The sequence below is a fragment of the Nicotiana tabacum genome, chromosome 19 (genome assembly GCF_000715075.1).
Source record: "Nicotiana tabacum cultivar K326 chromosome 19, ASM71507v2, whole genome shotgun sequence".
In the NCBI taxonomy this organism is placed as follows: Eukaryota; Viridiplantae; Streptophyta; class Magnoliopsida; order Solanales; family Solanaceae; genus Nicotiana; species Nicotiana tabacum.
Genome location: NC_134098.1, coordinates 139735557 through 139752439, shown reverse-complemented (window position 1 = coordinate 139752439; position 16883 = coordinate 139735557). Strand labels below are relative to the sequence as shown.

Genomic DNA, 16883 nt, shown 5'->3' with positions numbered 1-16883 from the left:
TCGAAAATCTGAAAAAACCGATCGATTTTCGACCGACTTTAATCGGTCGAAAATATGTTGGTCGGTAAAAAATAGCAACCAAAGTCGGTCGCAATTTCCGACCGATTTCGGTCGGTAAATTAATTTTCACAAACGACCAAAAAAGAAAAAATCTGCCGAAAAAACCGACCGAAGTCGGTCGGTATTTTTAATTATGCAATTAAAAAATATACCGTTTGGGACTCGAACCAAGGTTTGTACTGTGGCATCATACTATTCTACCACTAGACTATTGGTACATTTTAGTTTAAGACTTCCTTTTAATTTATTTGTACTCCTTCATTTCATTTTCGCGCGAAAATAACCAACCGATTTCGGTCAGTTTTATTAAAAATATAAAATTACCGACCGAAGTCGGTCGGTTTCTTAAAATGACTGACTGATCGATTTCGGTCGATTTTTTGAATATTAGTTTTAATTTATTTTATATGAAAAACCGACCGATTTCGGTCAGTTTCTTAAAAAATAAATTTCGAGGGATTCTAAAATAGTTTTCCGGATTTTTGCGCCAAAACAAACCGACTGAAGTTAGTCGGTTTCGTAAAAAAAAATTAAAAATAAAATATTTTTGAAAACCGACCGACTTTGGTCGGTTTTTCGGTCGGTTTTTTGATCGACCGAAGTCAGTCGGTTGGCCGCGGTCGATTTTGGCCGAATTTCTAGTAGTGTTAGGTAACACGTTTCATCACATGTTTGTGCATTTCAAAAAATAAAATAAGCAAAAAAGGACATGTATCTAATTAAACTTTGATTGTTCATTTTCATATCTAATATGCATCTTGACTTCGATTAATAAGTCACTATGCGATGATCCATATTGATTATTCATAAAAATATGTATTTTTTTTTATGTATAATTATTTATTTAATAATTTTTAAATAATCCAAAATCATATACACACTAGTACGTGACTCGACAACACACAGTGACTCGACAACACACGTATAGAAAAATTAGTTAATAACTAATAAAAGAAAGAAGGAATTAATCTTACGCGGTGGAATGTGGATGGGCTGATAAGAAATTTATAAAATCTACTTTACAACAAACTTTTCTTGATAAGAAACATATAAAATCTAAAGTATTTAGTATAAGACATGTCAAGCATACAAGTAAAAACCAAACATTATGAGAAGCACTTTTAGGCATCGAAGTACTAAAGATGGGAGGCCTTTATGGAATTGAAATTCTGATGGGCTCAAAAAATAATTCGGAATTGCGATTTTTAATCATATAATTTTGAATTCCATGCCCATCTCCATACTGGTAAATGCTCTGTCCCGTTCTTGCAATATTTACTGCACATCTAATGAATGCTTCAGAAAATATTGAATTTTCCCGTTGAGCCGTGTTGATCAGTTTCCATGTTTCTTTTATCAAAGAACTGATGTGTTTTTTTGCATCTTCTTCAGAAACACCCTTCTCATTCATGTAACATTGAATTGACTTGGCAACATCTCCTCTTTTCATTTCATCCTGAAGTAAGAGGAAAATATATACTATCTATAATATACCACGCATAATATTTTGAAGTCCAGTGAATTTGAGCTTTGCATGGAATTTTAGTTACTTTGATATCAAACGGAAAAGAGTTTAACTCCCGTGTATTAACAGTTTATTTTTATTAAAAAAATACACTAATAGGTTATTTAAAAAGTAAATGCACATAATTGCTAATAATCAGTTGGATGCTTTGAAAAATAAGGCAAATTTGCCAATAACAAGTAAAATTACACTTGACCTATAATCGACGAATTCTTTAAGTGTATATAAATTAAAATCTAAAGAAATCTAAGTTTTATTTCGAAGGAGTAACTTGACTCTGTGTATTTTATATAGCCGTAATTTCAGTGTACTTGTTTTTACCATACACGCAAGAAAATGTGAATTTAGAATACAAACTTAATTCTCAATACGTTCAAATAGATCCTTATTTTGTATTTGACAACAGTACTATAAAACTTGTCATTTGCAATCACAAATTTTTGTGAAAAATTATACATTTCATATACAGGATTTTTTATATTAAATTTCTTCGCATTTTGGACATGTATTCAATTTTGGTTATGCAAGAGGTTCAAGTACATGATTTTAAAATACATGAGTTGTATGTATCTACTGTTGAATCATATTATGAAGAGCACATAAATTTTATGGATACCATAAATAAGGGTTAAATAAAATCGTACCGATGTTGTCGCTAAATCATCGGCAAGACGAATAATTGTAGCAGACCAACGAATAATGTCAGGGTACTTGCTTAAATATTCCAGCGCCTCTTTGGTAATTGGATTCGTAACAAAGAAGAATGCATTGAATACTATAACAAGACTTCCAACTGTAATCCATGCATTATCCATGTATTCTTCCAGAGTTGGTATATACCCTTTGTAGTACCATCTTGCTTCTTGTAAGTAAGCTTTGCACAAATCTCCCCACTAATTATTAATAAAAATAAGCAGATTAATGGTAAGTGGAAAAACAATGAATTAAGAATTAATAAATTAAAATACACGAGGAGAAAAGATTCAAAATAGAACAAAGTATATATTTACTGGTTTTTGAAGGTAGGGTATGATGTTGATTCCTTGCTCTTTGAGAACTTCATATGCAATTTCAGTGACAGTGTTGAAGAGTGCAAGGTAGCATACTTTCATATAGTCTGGAAGATGGTCAATCGCTTTTAGCTCCATTCTGAATGTTAAAAAATCAAACGAGGAAGGCCATTAACAAAACTAATTATAAAGGTGCAACAACTAAGAGAAGCGTACATATATCTTATTAAGTAAAGAGTGAAAATATATTTAGAGAATTGATGAACATGCGTGAATTCAAAGCAGAAAAGCTATAAATAGTCCTTTCATGAAATTAAAAGGTAAATACTCCTCATTTAATTTATTCATTATTTGGGACATGCAATTATATAAATCGAGTAGCGGTTAGTGTTAAGCATGAAATTCAAAATATATCTAACAAGAGTATTCAAGATTAACTCTTCATCATGTTTATACTGGTTATATATATATATATATATTACATAGAGTTAAGCTTTATATATCTTCGTAAAAAGATAATTACTTCTCTCATGATGATAATTAAAGAAGGAAGTAATTTCCCAATGAAAACAAATTGATAAATCTACATGCACAAAATTTACAGACATAGTGACTAATTTCTGACCTTTCAACAGCACAAGTGAAAAGTTCCAACTCATCAAGAGTGCCATAGACATCATAAATATCATCTATAACTGTAGCCATAGCAGTGACCCTCGTCAACAGTGTTCGGCACAGCTGGTTCTTTTGAGGTTCAAACATCATCCCCGCTATCCATAAGAAAGCTTCAACTATTCTATCCCTTGTAAATGGCAATTTTTCTGCAAGGCATGAGTTCTTCCACCACCTTAATTTACATGAAAATTATTGCGTCAGTAGATACTCTGGATATATATTTTTCTCTCTCGGATTTAACTTATATTCACAGACCGTACCTATATAATAAAATTTTTACACTATCAATGTGTTTGACATATTGTAAAAGGTTATTTGTCTTGTTCGTTAAGTTAGTAATTTTACTTATTATATGGGTAGTTAATTATAACTTATCAAATGACCTGATAGTCATGTAAAAAACTTTTACATTATCAATACTCGATCGATCTCTCACCTTGATAGATTTCTTAAATCTTCTTGGTGTGTTGCTTGAACAATGTTGAAGTCTAACTTAGCAAGCTCGAGCAGAAGAGCATTAGCATTCGACATTCTCTCATAAATGTTTATGTACCACTTTGTCTCAACTCTCAACATCATCCAATGCAAAGGAAGTTCCAGGGCATGGCGCACTAATGCGACTGTCACATTGTCTTCCTCATATAATTGATTGTTCAGAAAATTCTGTAGCTGTGACATTGCAAATATATTGGCGCACTCTAGAAAAGTACTTTCATTTTCGGTAGAGAGAAATGAAGCTTCATATAATTGTAACAATCCTTCTGTATCTTCAGAGAGACTCTGCTTGAGGTTACCCTGCTCATCCTTGAAATCATTCAATATATCTAAAATACGAGAATAAAAAATTAAATGGTGGTCAAAACATGCATAAAAATGACAAAATATCAGAACATATATAAAAAGAAGAATAAGGAAATTTAAAATTAGTTGGCAAAAACAGCACCTTAGAGAGACATGAAAACCATGTTGTCTCAAGAGTCTAAATTTCAGAGCTGTGGCGTATAATGAATCTCCTGTGGATGCATTAAGGTGTATGCTACTCAAAATTTGCATGATTTCATCGTTGAAGTGGTAACCTACTCCAAGCCTTTGTAAATTATCAATTAGCTCCAACTTATCTAATTCTTCTGATCCCTCATTAATCATTATCATCATCTTCTCCTTCATTTCCTTCTTCAGTTTGTTAAACCGTTTGATATACTTCTCTCCCTACGCAAAGGTTACAAATCACATTAATTTATCTGAGTGATACGACGATATTCATATATGCTGATTCTTTTAATAACAAGAACAAAGACGTGCTAAACAAATGTAATTACCACATAATCATTGTGTATGGACTGAATATATTCAGAATCCCATGTGGTAGGTTCGTAATTCCCTGAACGCCTAATGGGATTAAGATCTGAAAATGATGACTGATTAGTGGAAATAGTAGAGTGATTAAGTGGTGGTTCAGCTTTAGAAAGGCAGGATATTGTTGATGATTTTCCAGGGGTAAAAGAGGGAAAACAGGTATTAGGTGGAGGTCTTCTGTAGGTAGCCATGGGCAGTAGTATCCCTACGTTGGTGAATAACATTGCCTCCATTGATATATTCAGTTCAATGTCTCTAAAACATCTTATTTATATATGGACGTGTTATGTTCATTTTTTTCCCCCCCAGGGATTTGTGGGGACCACTCCACAAGCACAATTATGATTTAGTTTGCGTCTGAAATTAAAGTCTGATTCGCAAAATATATCGATGACTCAAATACTCCAATAACTAAGATTTGCTAAATCTTTCGTGGCTAACTACCAAATGTAAATCTTTTTAGGGAAAAGGCATGAACAGTTTTGATTTGATGTTTTACCATCAACTAAGAAAAGAGAGCATATCTCAAGGAAGAAGACCTATTTGTATCTTTGCACTAAATACTAATGTTTCACGTGAATTATATGAACAAATAATTGATGACTGACTTCACAATTAAGTCTTGAATTCCATTTTGAAATCTGAGTACTTGGTGAATATGGAACATCATTAAGAAAATGCAGATTAATTTGTACTAGTACTCTATTGGTCTCAAATTAAAGTACAATTAGGAAATGTTTTTATTTTCTTTCAGAAAGATAAAAATAAAATCTATTACATTAAGGGATTAGGAAAAAGAGAGCATTGATATCACTAGACTGTAGCTTTTATTAATTGATCTGATAAAGCACAAGAAGACTCGTTTTTTGCGTTTGCGTTTCTGTTTCTCCACCACAAATCTCACATAAATCATCAACGTATATTTTATTTATTTTATCAGGTAAAAACATGTTTTTAATGGGTAACCATGACAAGATAAGAGCAAATATTATTCGATTCTGACAACATTCAATGAAAATGAGACAAATCTCTTGCAAAAGCTATCTCTGAAACGTTTATAACCAGCTTTATAGGTAAAAAGAAAAAACAAGAACTAAAATTGCTATGTCCTCAAGAACACTTCATCTAAAATTGGCCCCAAATTATCTCCTTTAATTGAAAAAATAATAATTTCAAATTCATACTACAGTAAACCACTTAAATCTAACATCTGACCATGTTGGGACGCCCAGGAAATTAGTTGGATGGACCTCTTAAATAGTTCATTTTTTTAATATAGAGTTTTTATTCTGTGGATTGACAGGGGTAAAAATGTTGGAAATTAACCTTGCAATGAATTTACACGACAGTTAACAAGAAATTTCATCATCCTTTGTGGGTCTTGTAGAAATTTAAGGAGTTACCAGTCCATATATACACGTACTATTATCTACGAATAGATAGTCGTTCTTGACACAAACATGTGAATATAGGAAAGATGGCAGATTAATTTTTGAGTTGAGCAGCAGGGGCTGGGTTTTCTTTGGAAATCTTAAGCAAATTTTCAATTGAAGAGAATATTTATTAAGAGATATTTATCGGAGGTGAAATCCTAGATTCAAGAATAGAAGAACATGCACGTGAATGCTACTTATCAATATTAGACTAGTTGAGAAAGATATTCCGTCCTTCCTTCAAAGGCCGGCCTTATAACGAGGAACTACAAATATGCAGTTTTTAAATCAGATGTACCATGTCTAAAAAGGTGCCATTTAAAGAATAGACATGCTTATTAATTGTTTGATCAGGTACTATACAAACCAATTAACTTCCTCGCCCAGGTTTTAATATACTTTCTCGATCGCCTCTTCTTTCCAGTGATTTTCAATGGAATATTAAATTTACTTTTAAGAGAAGTTTTGAAAGAAAATCTTCAGGAAATGATGATAATAGCATATTTTTGAAGCTTTATTGTATTATGTAAGGTTTATTGCCAATTCTTATTGGCATTGGGGAATTAATACATTTAAAAAGGGCTCGATAAGCTTTAAAACCTAGATACCTACTGTTCTAATAAATAGTTTTGCCCTTGAATTCTTCCGTATACTCGTAGTAGAGACTTAACTATTTTCAAGAAGTGTGTTAAAATGCTTCTAAGCAAGTTTCATATAGATTTTCTAATAGTATATTATCATTGTTCTAACATTGAAATAGCCTAAGGAAAAAGAAAATTCTTGAATCCATATTTATTTATCGATACAATGTTGGCTGGACATTTTTAATAACTAGTTTACTTTGATTTTCTGTAGTGGTTGGAATCATTTGTTCCTTCGGTCCTAATGGCTGAAATAGAATTTGTTTCTAATGATGAGACTTTGGATTTAAGAAGTGGTCTATCTAGAAAGTGAAAGGCTATGTTATTCAATAATCAAAACAATGATTTACATCATGTATATATACAATACATCCCAAAGTACATAAGACTTCTAACCCTATAGAATTCTATTTTCAATAAACTTCCATCCTAGAGTTTAAGTATGATTAGGAGTCATCCTTTACATTCCCCCTCACGTTGAGCAGATCTTGTAGCACTGTAACTTGTAATTCCTTAGCAACGAAATCAGCTATTTGATCATGCGAGCTTACATATCGAACTTGTAAAGACTTTGCACGAACTCTATCATGGACAAAATAAAAATCAATCTCCATATGCTTCGTCCGTGAGTGAAAAATAGGATTCACTGTTAAGTACGTAGTACTAAGATTGTCACACCACAGTGTTGGAACTGTAGAGAAAAAGCAACCGATTTTTCGAAGGAGATGTTCAACCCATGTAATTTCTGATCGTAGCAATAGCTAAGGCTCGATAGTCGGCCTCTGTACTCGACCTAGAAACAACTTTTTATTTACGTGAAGCCCATGAAACAAGGTGAGAGCCTAAGAACAAAGCAAATCCAGTAGTCGACTTTCGATCAGTAACATCACCTCCCCAGTCTGAGTTTGTATAACCGTGTAGTAAGGACGAGGAATATAAAGCAAAAAATAAACTATATGATGGTGTCGCCATAATATACCATAGAATGTGTTTAACAACAATCCAATATGAGTCCAAAGGATTATGCATGAATTGAACCCAATATGAGTCCAAAGGATTATGTATGAATTGAGACAACTTGTTCACCGCATAAGTTATGTCCGGACGCGTAAAGGTTAGATATTGTACCCAACAACACTGTGGTATAATGTAACATCAAAAAAATGAGCACCATTTGTAGTTGAGAGTTTGTTTGTAGCAGAAGTTGGTGTAGACAAGCTACTTCAGGAGTCCGTTTGAGCTCGTTTGAGAAGGTCAGCAACATATTTACCTTGAGACAAATGAAGACCATCCTTCACCTAGTGTGCCTCAATTCACAAGAAATATGAAGGTTTGTCCAAGTCTTTCACTGCAAAACGATTATGTAATTGGGCAACTAGTGTCATAACAAGAGTAGATTAGAGCCCAAGGCTAGGATATCATCCACATAGATGAGGCCGAAAATTTTCTGTCCAACAGTAGACTTCTAATACAGAGAGCTATCAGTTTTGGAACCTAAGAAACCAAAGGAAGTCAAGGCATCAGTTAAACATTGATTCCACATTCTAGGAGCATGTTTTAGGCCATAAAGAGAGCGCTTTAACAGGCAAACATGGTCTGGTCGTATCGGATCAACAAAGCCCGGAGGTTGGGATATATAAATCACCTCATCTAGATGACCATGAAGAAAAGCATTGGAGATATCCAACTGAGTAGCATACCAACGATAAGTCACAGCTAGGGAAAGGAGCAATCAGATAGTTGCAGGCTTAACAACTGGACTGAACGTATCAATATAATCAACTTCAGGATGTTGATGATAGACTTTAGCAACAATCCTCGCTTAGCGATCGAGTGAACCATCCGGCTTCAGCTTTGTTTTATAGACCCAACGGCATCCAATGACATTTTGTAAAGGAAAAGGTGGGACAAGCTGCCAAGTCCCATTTTGAATCAATGCATTATATTCATCAGTCATGGCCCTACGCTAATTTGAATCTTTGGCAGTATGTGAGTAGCAAGAGAACTCAGTGGAAGGTAAAGTAGTTGACATTAAGGAAAAAGTCTGTTTAGGTTTTAACGAGCCTGTTTTAGCTCAAGTAACCATATGGTGTACAGGTTTAACTACGGAAGACGAGTACCATGATGACAAGGCAGTGTATCAAGAGGAATATCCTGTGGAGAATCAGCACACAAAGGGATACCAACAGAAGAGGAACGAGCAGCCAATGTAGAGTGTCCATCTGGAGCAGTAACATCAGGCAAATGTGTTGGGCATGTAGATGAGGTTGGTGAAGAATGACTCGCCAAGGTGTTGGATTGCTTCGAAGGTGAAGCTGGTGAAGGTGGTATGGGCTAGTGAAGTGGTACATTGACAACTAATGGGGTTCAAGTTCCATTGGTTGATGAAGTAGGCACCACAACATCCTGTGAAGCAAATGGAATGTTGGACTCATCAAAAATTACATAACGGGAAACAAAAAATTTTGATCAGGCTATATCAAAACATTTGTACCCCTTGTGCAGCTTACTATATCCCAGAAATACATAAGGCTTAGATCGTGGAGAGAGTTTGTCCTTCGTGTAAGGCTGAAGCCATGGAAAGCATAAGCAACCAAAAACACGTAAGACTAAGTAATCTGGATTAGTATGAAATAACCCACGAAAGGGGCATAGATTATTTAATCTAGGAGTGGGTACTCTATTTAATAAAATACGGTCCGAGCTATAATACCCGATATTTACGGACTAGTACAATACAATGTACCACATGACCATAATAGTAAGGTATGCAAAGTGTGTTAAAAGTGTGTAGTATTTTAAGTAAGTTGAGATAATTCTTGATTATGTGAATAATTGGGTAATTATTAATTTTAGTGGGAGATTAACTAATTAATTAAGCATATTTGGATAAGGCTGATTAATCTCCTAATGTAGCAGCCAAGGGGTCTTGATTTTAAAGCCCAAGTAATGACTCATAGTCATTAAAATAGGTGGCAATTGGAGGATCTTTTGTGGCTAACTCATCACCTTAGTGGGGCCCACACCCACTAAGGTATAAAAGACATCTTAAAGATTCAAAGAGAGACACATTTCAATCTTCATAGCAAAGTAAAGTGCTCCAGCAAACTCTTACAAGTGATGGCAACGTGAAATTGCTTCAACAAAAGTCATACAAGATCCAATTATGCATACGGTGCAATTTTAAGCAACGTGATCTTCTACAATTAATGACTCTAAGGTATGGATCTTCAATAATTCAAACAAAGGTTTCATAGCATCTTAAGCAACGTGAGATTTTACAATTTTAAGGGAGTACGGTGCAATCTTTCTCAAGATTATTATACGGATTTTTTCCTACTCCGATCTTACCATCACGTGTTTTGCCGCAATTGACGTGTGTTAGAGGGATTGTCAAGAGAATCGACTTAGGTATGTTAAGGCTATCCCTTCTTTCTTTTGGCATGATCAATATGATACAAACGAAACGAGCAAATGCACAACTTCCATAAATGATTCTATTCATAGAAATACTAGAGGTTCCTATGTTATTAATTCCTCATATGTCTTATTATTCTATTGTCTGTTCATGGGTCTTAAAAAATACGTAAATTGATAAAATTTATTTCATGACATTAATCAAAGGCATAATGGTCTTATGACGTTCCGAGTAACGCACTTCTCATGCATTGCATTCATTTACATTAACCCATGACCAGATGGCGTTATATACGCGTATATATATATATATATATATATATATATATATATATATATATATATATATATGGGATATGGGAAAAGGTTACGACGTTATATACGCACCACCACCTGATCAGCTGGTATACATTGATGATTTGCCCACAGTGGCCGAGATGATATGATGGGATGCCCTTAGAGGCTTGATGATGTTATGAACGCATATACATATGCATGGTATGACATTTATACGTATACGCATGACATTATGAATATTAATGATTCACAGAGTTGTTCAGACTTACATTTTGAGTCTTTTACTCCATGTTTCTCTCATGTCTATTACTTACTGATTTTTATTCCTTACATACTCAGTACATTATTTGTACTGACGTCCCTTTTGCCTGGGACGCTGCATTTCATGCCCGCAGATCCCGATAGACAGATCGAGAGTCCTCCAATTAGGCTATCAGCTTAGCGGAAGATGTTGGTGCGCTCCATTTGCTCTGGAATTGCTTGTTTGGTCAGTATGATTTAGACGTGTATTGTTTGGTATGGTGAAGCCCTGTCCCGACCTTTATGATAAGTATGTACTCTTAAAGGCTTGTAGACAGATGCCATGTATATGGATACTTGTATGGCCTTGTCGGTATTACACCCCATATTTTCGTACGTCAAAGTACGCCATAAATAAATTGATGGAAGCTTGGAAATGAGATGTTACATCTCGCATTTTCGTACGTTAAAGTTTCGTCGTAAGTTAATCGACGTAAGTTCGGGAATGAGATTATTTTGGGATTATAAGTATTACACTATTTCAAACAAGTGATGAGTAAATTCGTGAAGGTGAGAGGGAAAGCAAATCAAAGAAAATAAATTTCGTCAAAATTTGACATTTTGGGACAAAATACAATCTAAGCTATAATACCCGATAATTATGGACTAGTGTCATACAAGGCACCACATGACCATGATAGTGAGGTGTATAAGGTGTGCTAAAAATGAGTAATATTTTAAGTAATTTGAGATAATTCTTAAATATGTAGACAATTAGTTAATTATTAAATTAATGGGGGATTAATAAACTAATTAAGGAAAGGGATGAATTATTTTGGATAAACTTGATAAATTTAAACACCCCCAACGTGGTTGGCCAAAGAGGCCATGATAATGAGTCTTTAACTCACAAGACAATGTGGCACATTTTGGAGGAGCTCTTGGCTTAGTCATCTTATCAAAGTGGGATCCATACCTAAGGATTTAATACTTCTCTAATTCACTTTGTCTACAAGATAATAATGGAAAGTTTCAGCAAGGATAAACTTTGCAATATCAATGTTATCAATTGTTCATCTCTTAAGAAAAAGCGTCAAGCAAAATCAAAGTGGGGTCCATACCTAAGGATTTAATACTTCTCTAATTCACTTTGTCTACAAGATAATTTTGATTGAGCTCCCAAACGTGGCAGCCCACTATGCCATATAATGACTCTTGAATTAAGTGTAAAGGTGGCATATTTTAAAGAAGATATGTGACACCAAGTCTTGAAAGGTGGGGCCCACACCACCAAGACTTAAAATCCATCTCTAAATTCAAACTAAAGATGTATTACATCTATGTGAAAGGCATCGGCAAGGTGAACTTCTTTAGCAACGTGAGTGCTTATATTAAAAATAGGCAACTTAGTAACATTCTGCTTCAACAAGAATTCAAGCAAGAATTCAAGAAAGAGTTCAAGAATTCAAGCAAAAATTTCTTAAGCATCTTGGCAACGTAATTCACTTCAACAAAGGTCATGAAAGATTTTGATCAAATTTATTTGAAAAAGATATCATACGGATCTGCTATGGCAAATTGCTTCAACAAAATTCATACGAGACTACGTAATATAATAGCAACGGGATTTGCAATTCTAAGAGAGTTCGGTACAATTTTTCTCAAGAACACCATACGAATTTTTCCCTACTTCGATCCGTCGTTACGTATTTTCGCAAAAGAAATGTGTTAGAGGGATCGCCAAGAGGATAGGTCTAGGTATGTTAAGGCTATCCATTCTTTCTTTTTGGCATGATCCAAATGATACAAACGAAACGAGCAAAATACGCAGCTTTCATAAATGACTCTATTCATAGAAATCCTATTCATAGAAATACTAGGGGTGTCTATATTCTTGATTCCCTATGTGAATTATTATTATATCCTCTATTCATGGGTCTCAGAAAAATACGTATTTGATAAAGTTTGTCCGAAAGGCATATTGATTTTATGATATTCGAGAAATCTTATTAACGTATTTCTTATGCATTTCATGCATTTATACATGTACATTGACCCATGACCAGAAGGCGTTATATACGCGTATATGGGAAAAAGGTTACGGCGTTATATACGCACCTGATCAGCTGGTATGCGTTGATGATTTGCCCACAGTGGCCGAGATGATATGATGGGATGCCCTCAGAGGCTTGATGATATTATGAACGCATATATCTATGCATGGTATGACAGTTATACGCATATGCATGCCATTATAATATTAAATGATTCATAGAGTTATTCAGACTTACATGTTGAGTCTTTTACTCCATGTTTCTCTCATGTCTATTATTTACTGATTTTCATTCTTTACATACTCGGTACATTATTTGTACCGACGTCCCTTTTTGCCTGGGGACGCTGTATTTCATGCTCGCAGGTCCCGTTAGACATGATGAGAGTCCTCCAAGTAGGCTATCAGCTCAGCAGAAGGTGTTGGTGCGCTCCATTTGCTTCGGAGTTGCTATTTGGTTAGTATGATTAGAACATGTGTTGATTGGTATGGCGGGGCTCTGTCCCGACCTTTATGATATTTATGTACTCTTAGAGGCTTGTAGACAGATGTCATGTATATGAAAGATTGTATGGCCTAGTCGGCCTATGTTCAGTGTAAGAATGCTTATTTTGGCCTTGTAGGCCAGTATGTCTTAAGTATAAGTTGGTATTTCATGTTGTATTCTACTAATCTCATGGCAGCCTCTCCGACTCAGTTATCTATGATAGTATGATACGAAAAGATATGTTATGTTGGTACTCGATTGAGTAAGGTACCGGGTGCCCGTCACAGTCCATCGGTTTGGGTCGTGACAGTCGGCCTATGTTTTAAGTATATAATGGATCACATTGGCCTTAGAGGCCCGTATGTCATAGGTATGAGTTTCTGTATCAGGTTGGGTCGTTCTATGTCGGGTATTCCCTCATGTTTACTCTGTTTATCTCATGACGGCCCTTCTGGCCCACTTACCTATGATGATGTAATAAGAAAGATATGTTATATTGGTACTCGGTTGAGTAAGGTACCGGGTGCCCGTCGCGGCCTATCGGTTTGGGTCATGACAAAAGTGGTATCATAGCAGTTGTGTCCTAGGGAGTCTACAAGCCGTGTCTAGTAGAGTCTTGTTTATGGGTGTGTTGTGCACCACACTTATAAGCAGGAGGCTACAGGGCATTTAGGACTATCACTCTTTCTTCTTACTCTAGATCGTGTGGTAGAGCTCAGTTGTAAGAACTCAATTTCCTAAACTCTATCTTATTCATAATACATGCCTACATCCAGAAAGACAGTTGGTAAGAAATTGAATGTAGCTGTGGAAGAATTGAGTCAGAGGAACTCGATTTCGTCATTCTTATGATGGATAAATGTGAGGTCTTTAGCATAACATGTGTGTAGTAAGACATGTAAGCTTCTTGATAAGGAGCCTTAAGGCAAGAATATCTACCCATATGGTGAAAAACAATGAGAGATTCAGAAGGTAGATACAAGTTTCAATAAGTAAAAGAAGCAAGGTGGAGAAGGGTATGAGACGCCCAGTTAATGAAGATTATTAGTATTTATAATTCACGCAGAGAAATATAAGCATTCTGAGTTACTTTCAACAGTAACGGAGATATATACAATTGATCACACCCATTTTAGTTATGCCCTATGGGGGCTGACAGGTGTAGTCTAAGAGAAAGACGGGATATCAGGATCCGGCTGGGGTTAGAGCAACCCAAAATAGTGAATGGATTGTTTGTGTTAGTTGACATTTCCGAAAGATATTGCAAATGCGGTAATAGATCTCCTTGTGAGACACCCAGATGGTGCACTCTAAAATAATACAGCTAGATATAAGACACTGGTATAAGTTAAAAGAAAAAAATTGAGTCCAGGTCATAGACAAAGGATTGAATTGTTAGAAGATTGTATCATGGATATTTCATAGCGCCCATGAAAGGCTAAAGTAATAACTAATACCAGGAGCTGCAGATAGAAGATAGCTTAAGACTACATACAGGCTGATCAGAGGGAAGAGGAAACTAAAAGAGTAACATCAACTAAGTAAATCAGAAGTCTAATTATTGGACCCAGAAAATTATAGAAATCGTGATTGAGATCATTGCAGAAGCACTCTTAATATCAGATGTACAAGAGAGATAGTACAACAACCATATTCTATAACGGCTATACGAGAAAACCAGTTAGAAGAGTACCAGCCTCATAAGAAGTCAGTATGAAGCTCCCACCGGATTGTGTATGCACCAGAGGTGCAAGTATTATAATAGAGATTCAAATTATGGATGTGAATGATACATATGTGGAAAGATATGATGCGAGACTTTAAGGTAAGTAAGGTAAAGGTAGACAACATACGAGATACTCAAATGCAGAAGGTTGTGAATGGTCCATACTTCGGATAAACGACTAGAAGCACGAGGATTCAGTATCCAGGAATGATAGCAGCAATGTGACGTCTCGCTTGATGTTTCAGAATAACATAAGAAAATCTATGGTGCAAGCAAGTTGAAGGAAGGTTGTGAGTAGTATAAATAGATATGTGTAGGTCGTAAGCTAAAGTATGGTAAGCGACAAGGTTTTAGGAAGACAGGAATAAGGATAAGAAAGGGCGAAGTGAGAAGGTGATGAGAATCGATAAGTCCTCGGGATTAAGCCCATGAAAATAAGAGAGCTGATGGGTTCTTTAAGTTATAGAAAGCTCAGTATAACCTGAATAAACTCAAATGAGTCTAAGACTAGTAGTATTTAGAAGAAATAGAATGTTGCCCTGGTAGGAGAATGAGGATGATGAAGAATGACATTTGGGCCTTCGATTGAGTAATGATTTCATAAATTGTACAGGATTAAAAATACCCATGTAAGCTAAATCACATCGAGATGCTATGAAATACGGTTATGGAAGCATAGTATCGTATCGCCCCCAGGTGGATCAGGAAAATCACTTCAGATGTTCCCCGATGAGACATGAGCCCTAGTGATTACATAAAAGGTCAAGTTATTAATGGTAGATTATAGATCAATATTGAGGTGAATCAATAATAGATGGATAAAAGTTACAAAGTATGAGATGAGAATAGGCCATCACTCTTAAAATAAACAGTGATGAAGAAGCATTAAAGGACTTAGATTTATACATATAGGATAAGCAACAAAAGTAACCTGGAGTTTGGTAGCAGACCTCAGTAACGATAAATCGAAGTAAGAGTTATGGTATAGTATGACCTACCTTGATGCAGTAAAGTCATACGGATGGATAATCGGGTCTATGAAATAAGGTATAACAATATTCGTGAGTTCAACAAAGTACCGAGCGAAGAACTTCAGTATACCTATAGATGCCCAGAGGGACATCTTGTCAAGATCTGTATATGTTTATAAAGTAAGGCCTAGAGATTGGCTAACAGCTGGAGGGAAGAGTCGCATAGGCGCATATATAAGGAAAAAGTCGTACAGGCTCATGACAGAAGGTAGCAAGAGTTACAAGATTGGAAGAATTTCGACCACAGGCCGTGGTATGAGAAAGAGACCTACAGGTGGGAATGCCCTGACCTTTGAAATTATTCACAGAATAGTTTCCTAGATGGCAAGGAAAGTACTAAAGTATTCGGAAGACATAAGTTATGAAAATGATAAGTGCATCAGTCAACATTCGAGGACGCATGTTCCAAAGGGGAGAATGATATTACACCCCATATTTTTGTACGTAAAAGCACGCCATAAGTAAATTGATGAAAGCTTAAAAATGAGATATTACATCCCGCATTGTCGTACGTTAAAGTTTCATCGCAAGTTAATCGACGCAAGCACGGGATTGAGATTATTTTGAGGTTATAAGCATTTATGCTATTTCAAAATAAGTGATAAGTAAATTCGTGAAGATGAGAGGGTAAGCGAATCGAAGAAATAAGTTTCGTTGAAGTTTGACATTTTGGGATGAAATACGGTCCGAGCTATAATACCCGGTATTTATGGACTAGTACCATACAAGGTACCACATGACCATAATAGTAAGGTGTGCAAAGTGTGTTAAAAGTGAGTAGTATTTTAAGTTAGTTGAGATAATTCTTGATTATGTGAATAATTGGATAATTATTGATTTTAGTGGGAGATTAACTAATTAATTAATCATATTTGGATAAGGTTGATTAGTCTCCTAATATGGCGGCCAAGGGGTCTTGATTTTAAAGCCCA

General features: G+C 35.3%; 1 protein-coding gene across 1 annotated transcript; it reads right to left on the bottom strand.

The window, feature by feature from the left end:
• Positions 1–1040: 1040 nt before the first annotated feature.
• On the bottom strand, positions 1041–4850 carry LOC107787835 ((-)-camphene/tricyclene synthase, chloroplastic-like). The gene is made up of 7 exons (XM_016609440.2): positions 4590–4850; positions 4220–4479; positions 3707–4099; positions 3221–3442; positions 2596–2734; positions 2230–2478; positions 1041–1516 (listed from the first exon to the last, which is right to left on the bottom strand). Exons 1-7 carry the CDS (start codon positions 4848–4850, stop codon positions 1214–1216), a joined length of 1827 nt encoding a protein of 608 aa, XP_016464926.2. The 3' UTR covers positions 1041–1213.
• Between the last annotated feature and the right edge of the window lie 12033 nt (positions 4851–16883).

Excerpts from the sequence above, each read along its gene's own strand:
- LOC107787835 (XM_016609440.2), bottom strand. The coding sequence starts at position 4,850 with ATGTTATTCACCAACGTAGGGATACTACTGCCCATGGCTACCTACAGA. Across the intron at positions 2,735-3,220 it reads TTCACTTGTGCTGTTGAAAG|AATGGAGCTAAAAGCGATTG; the intron begins GTCAGAAATTAG and ends TTTAACATTCAG. Across the intron at positions 1,517-2,229 it reads ATGATTTAGCGACAACATCG|GATGAAATGAAAAGAGGAGA; the intron begins GTACGATTTTAT and ends CTCTTACTTCAG.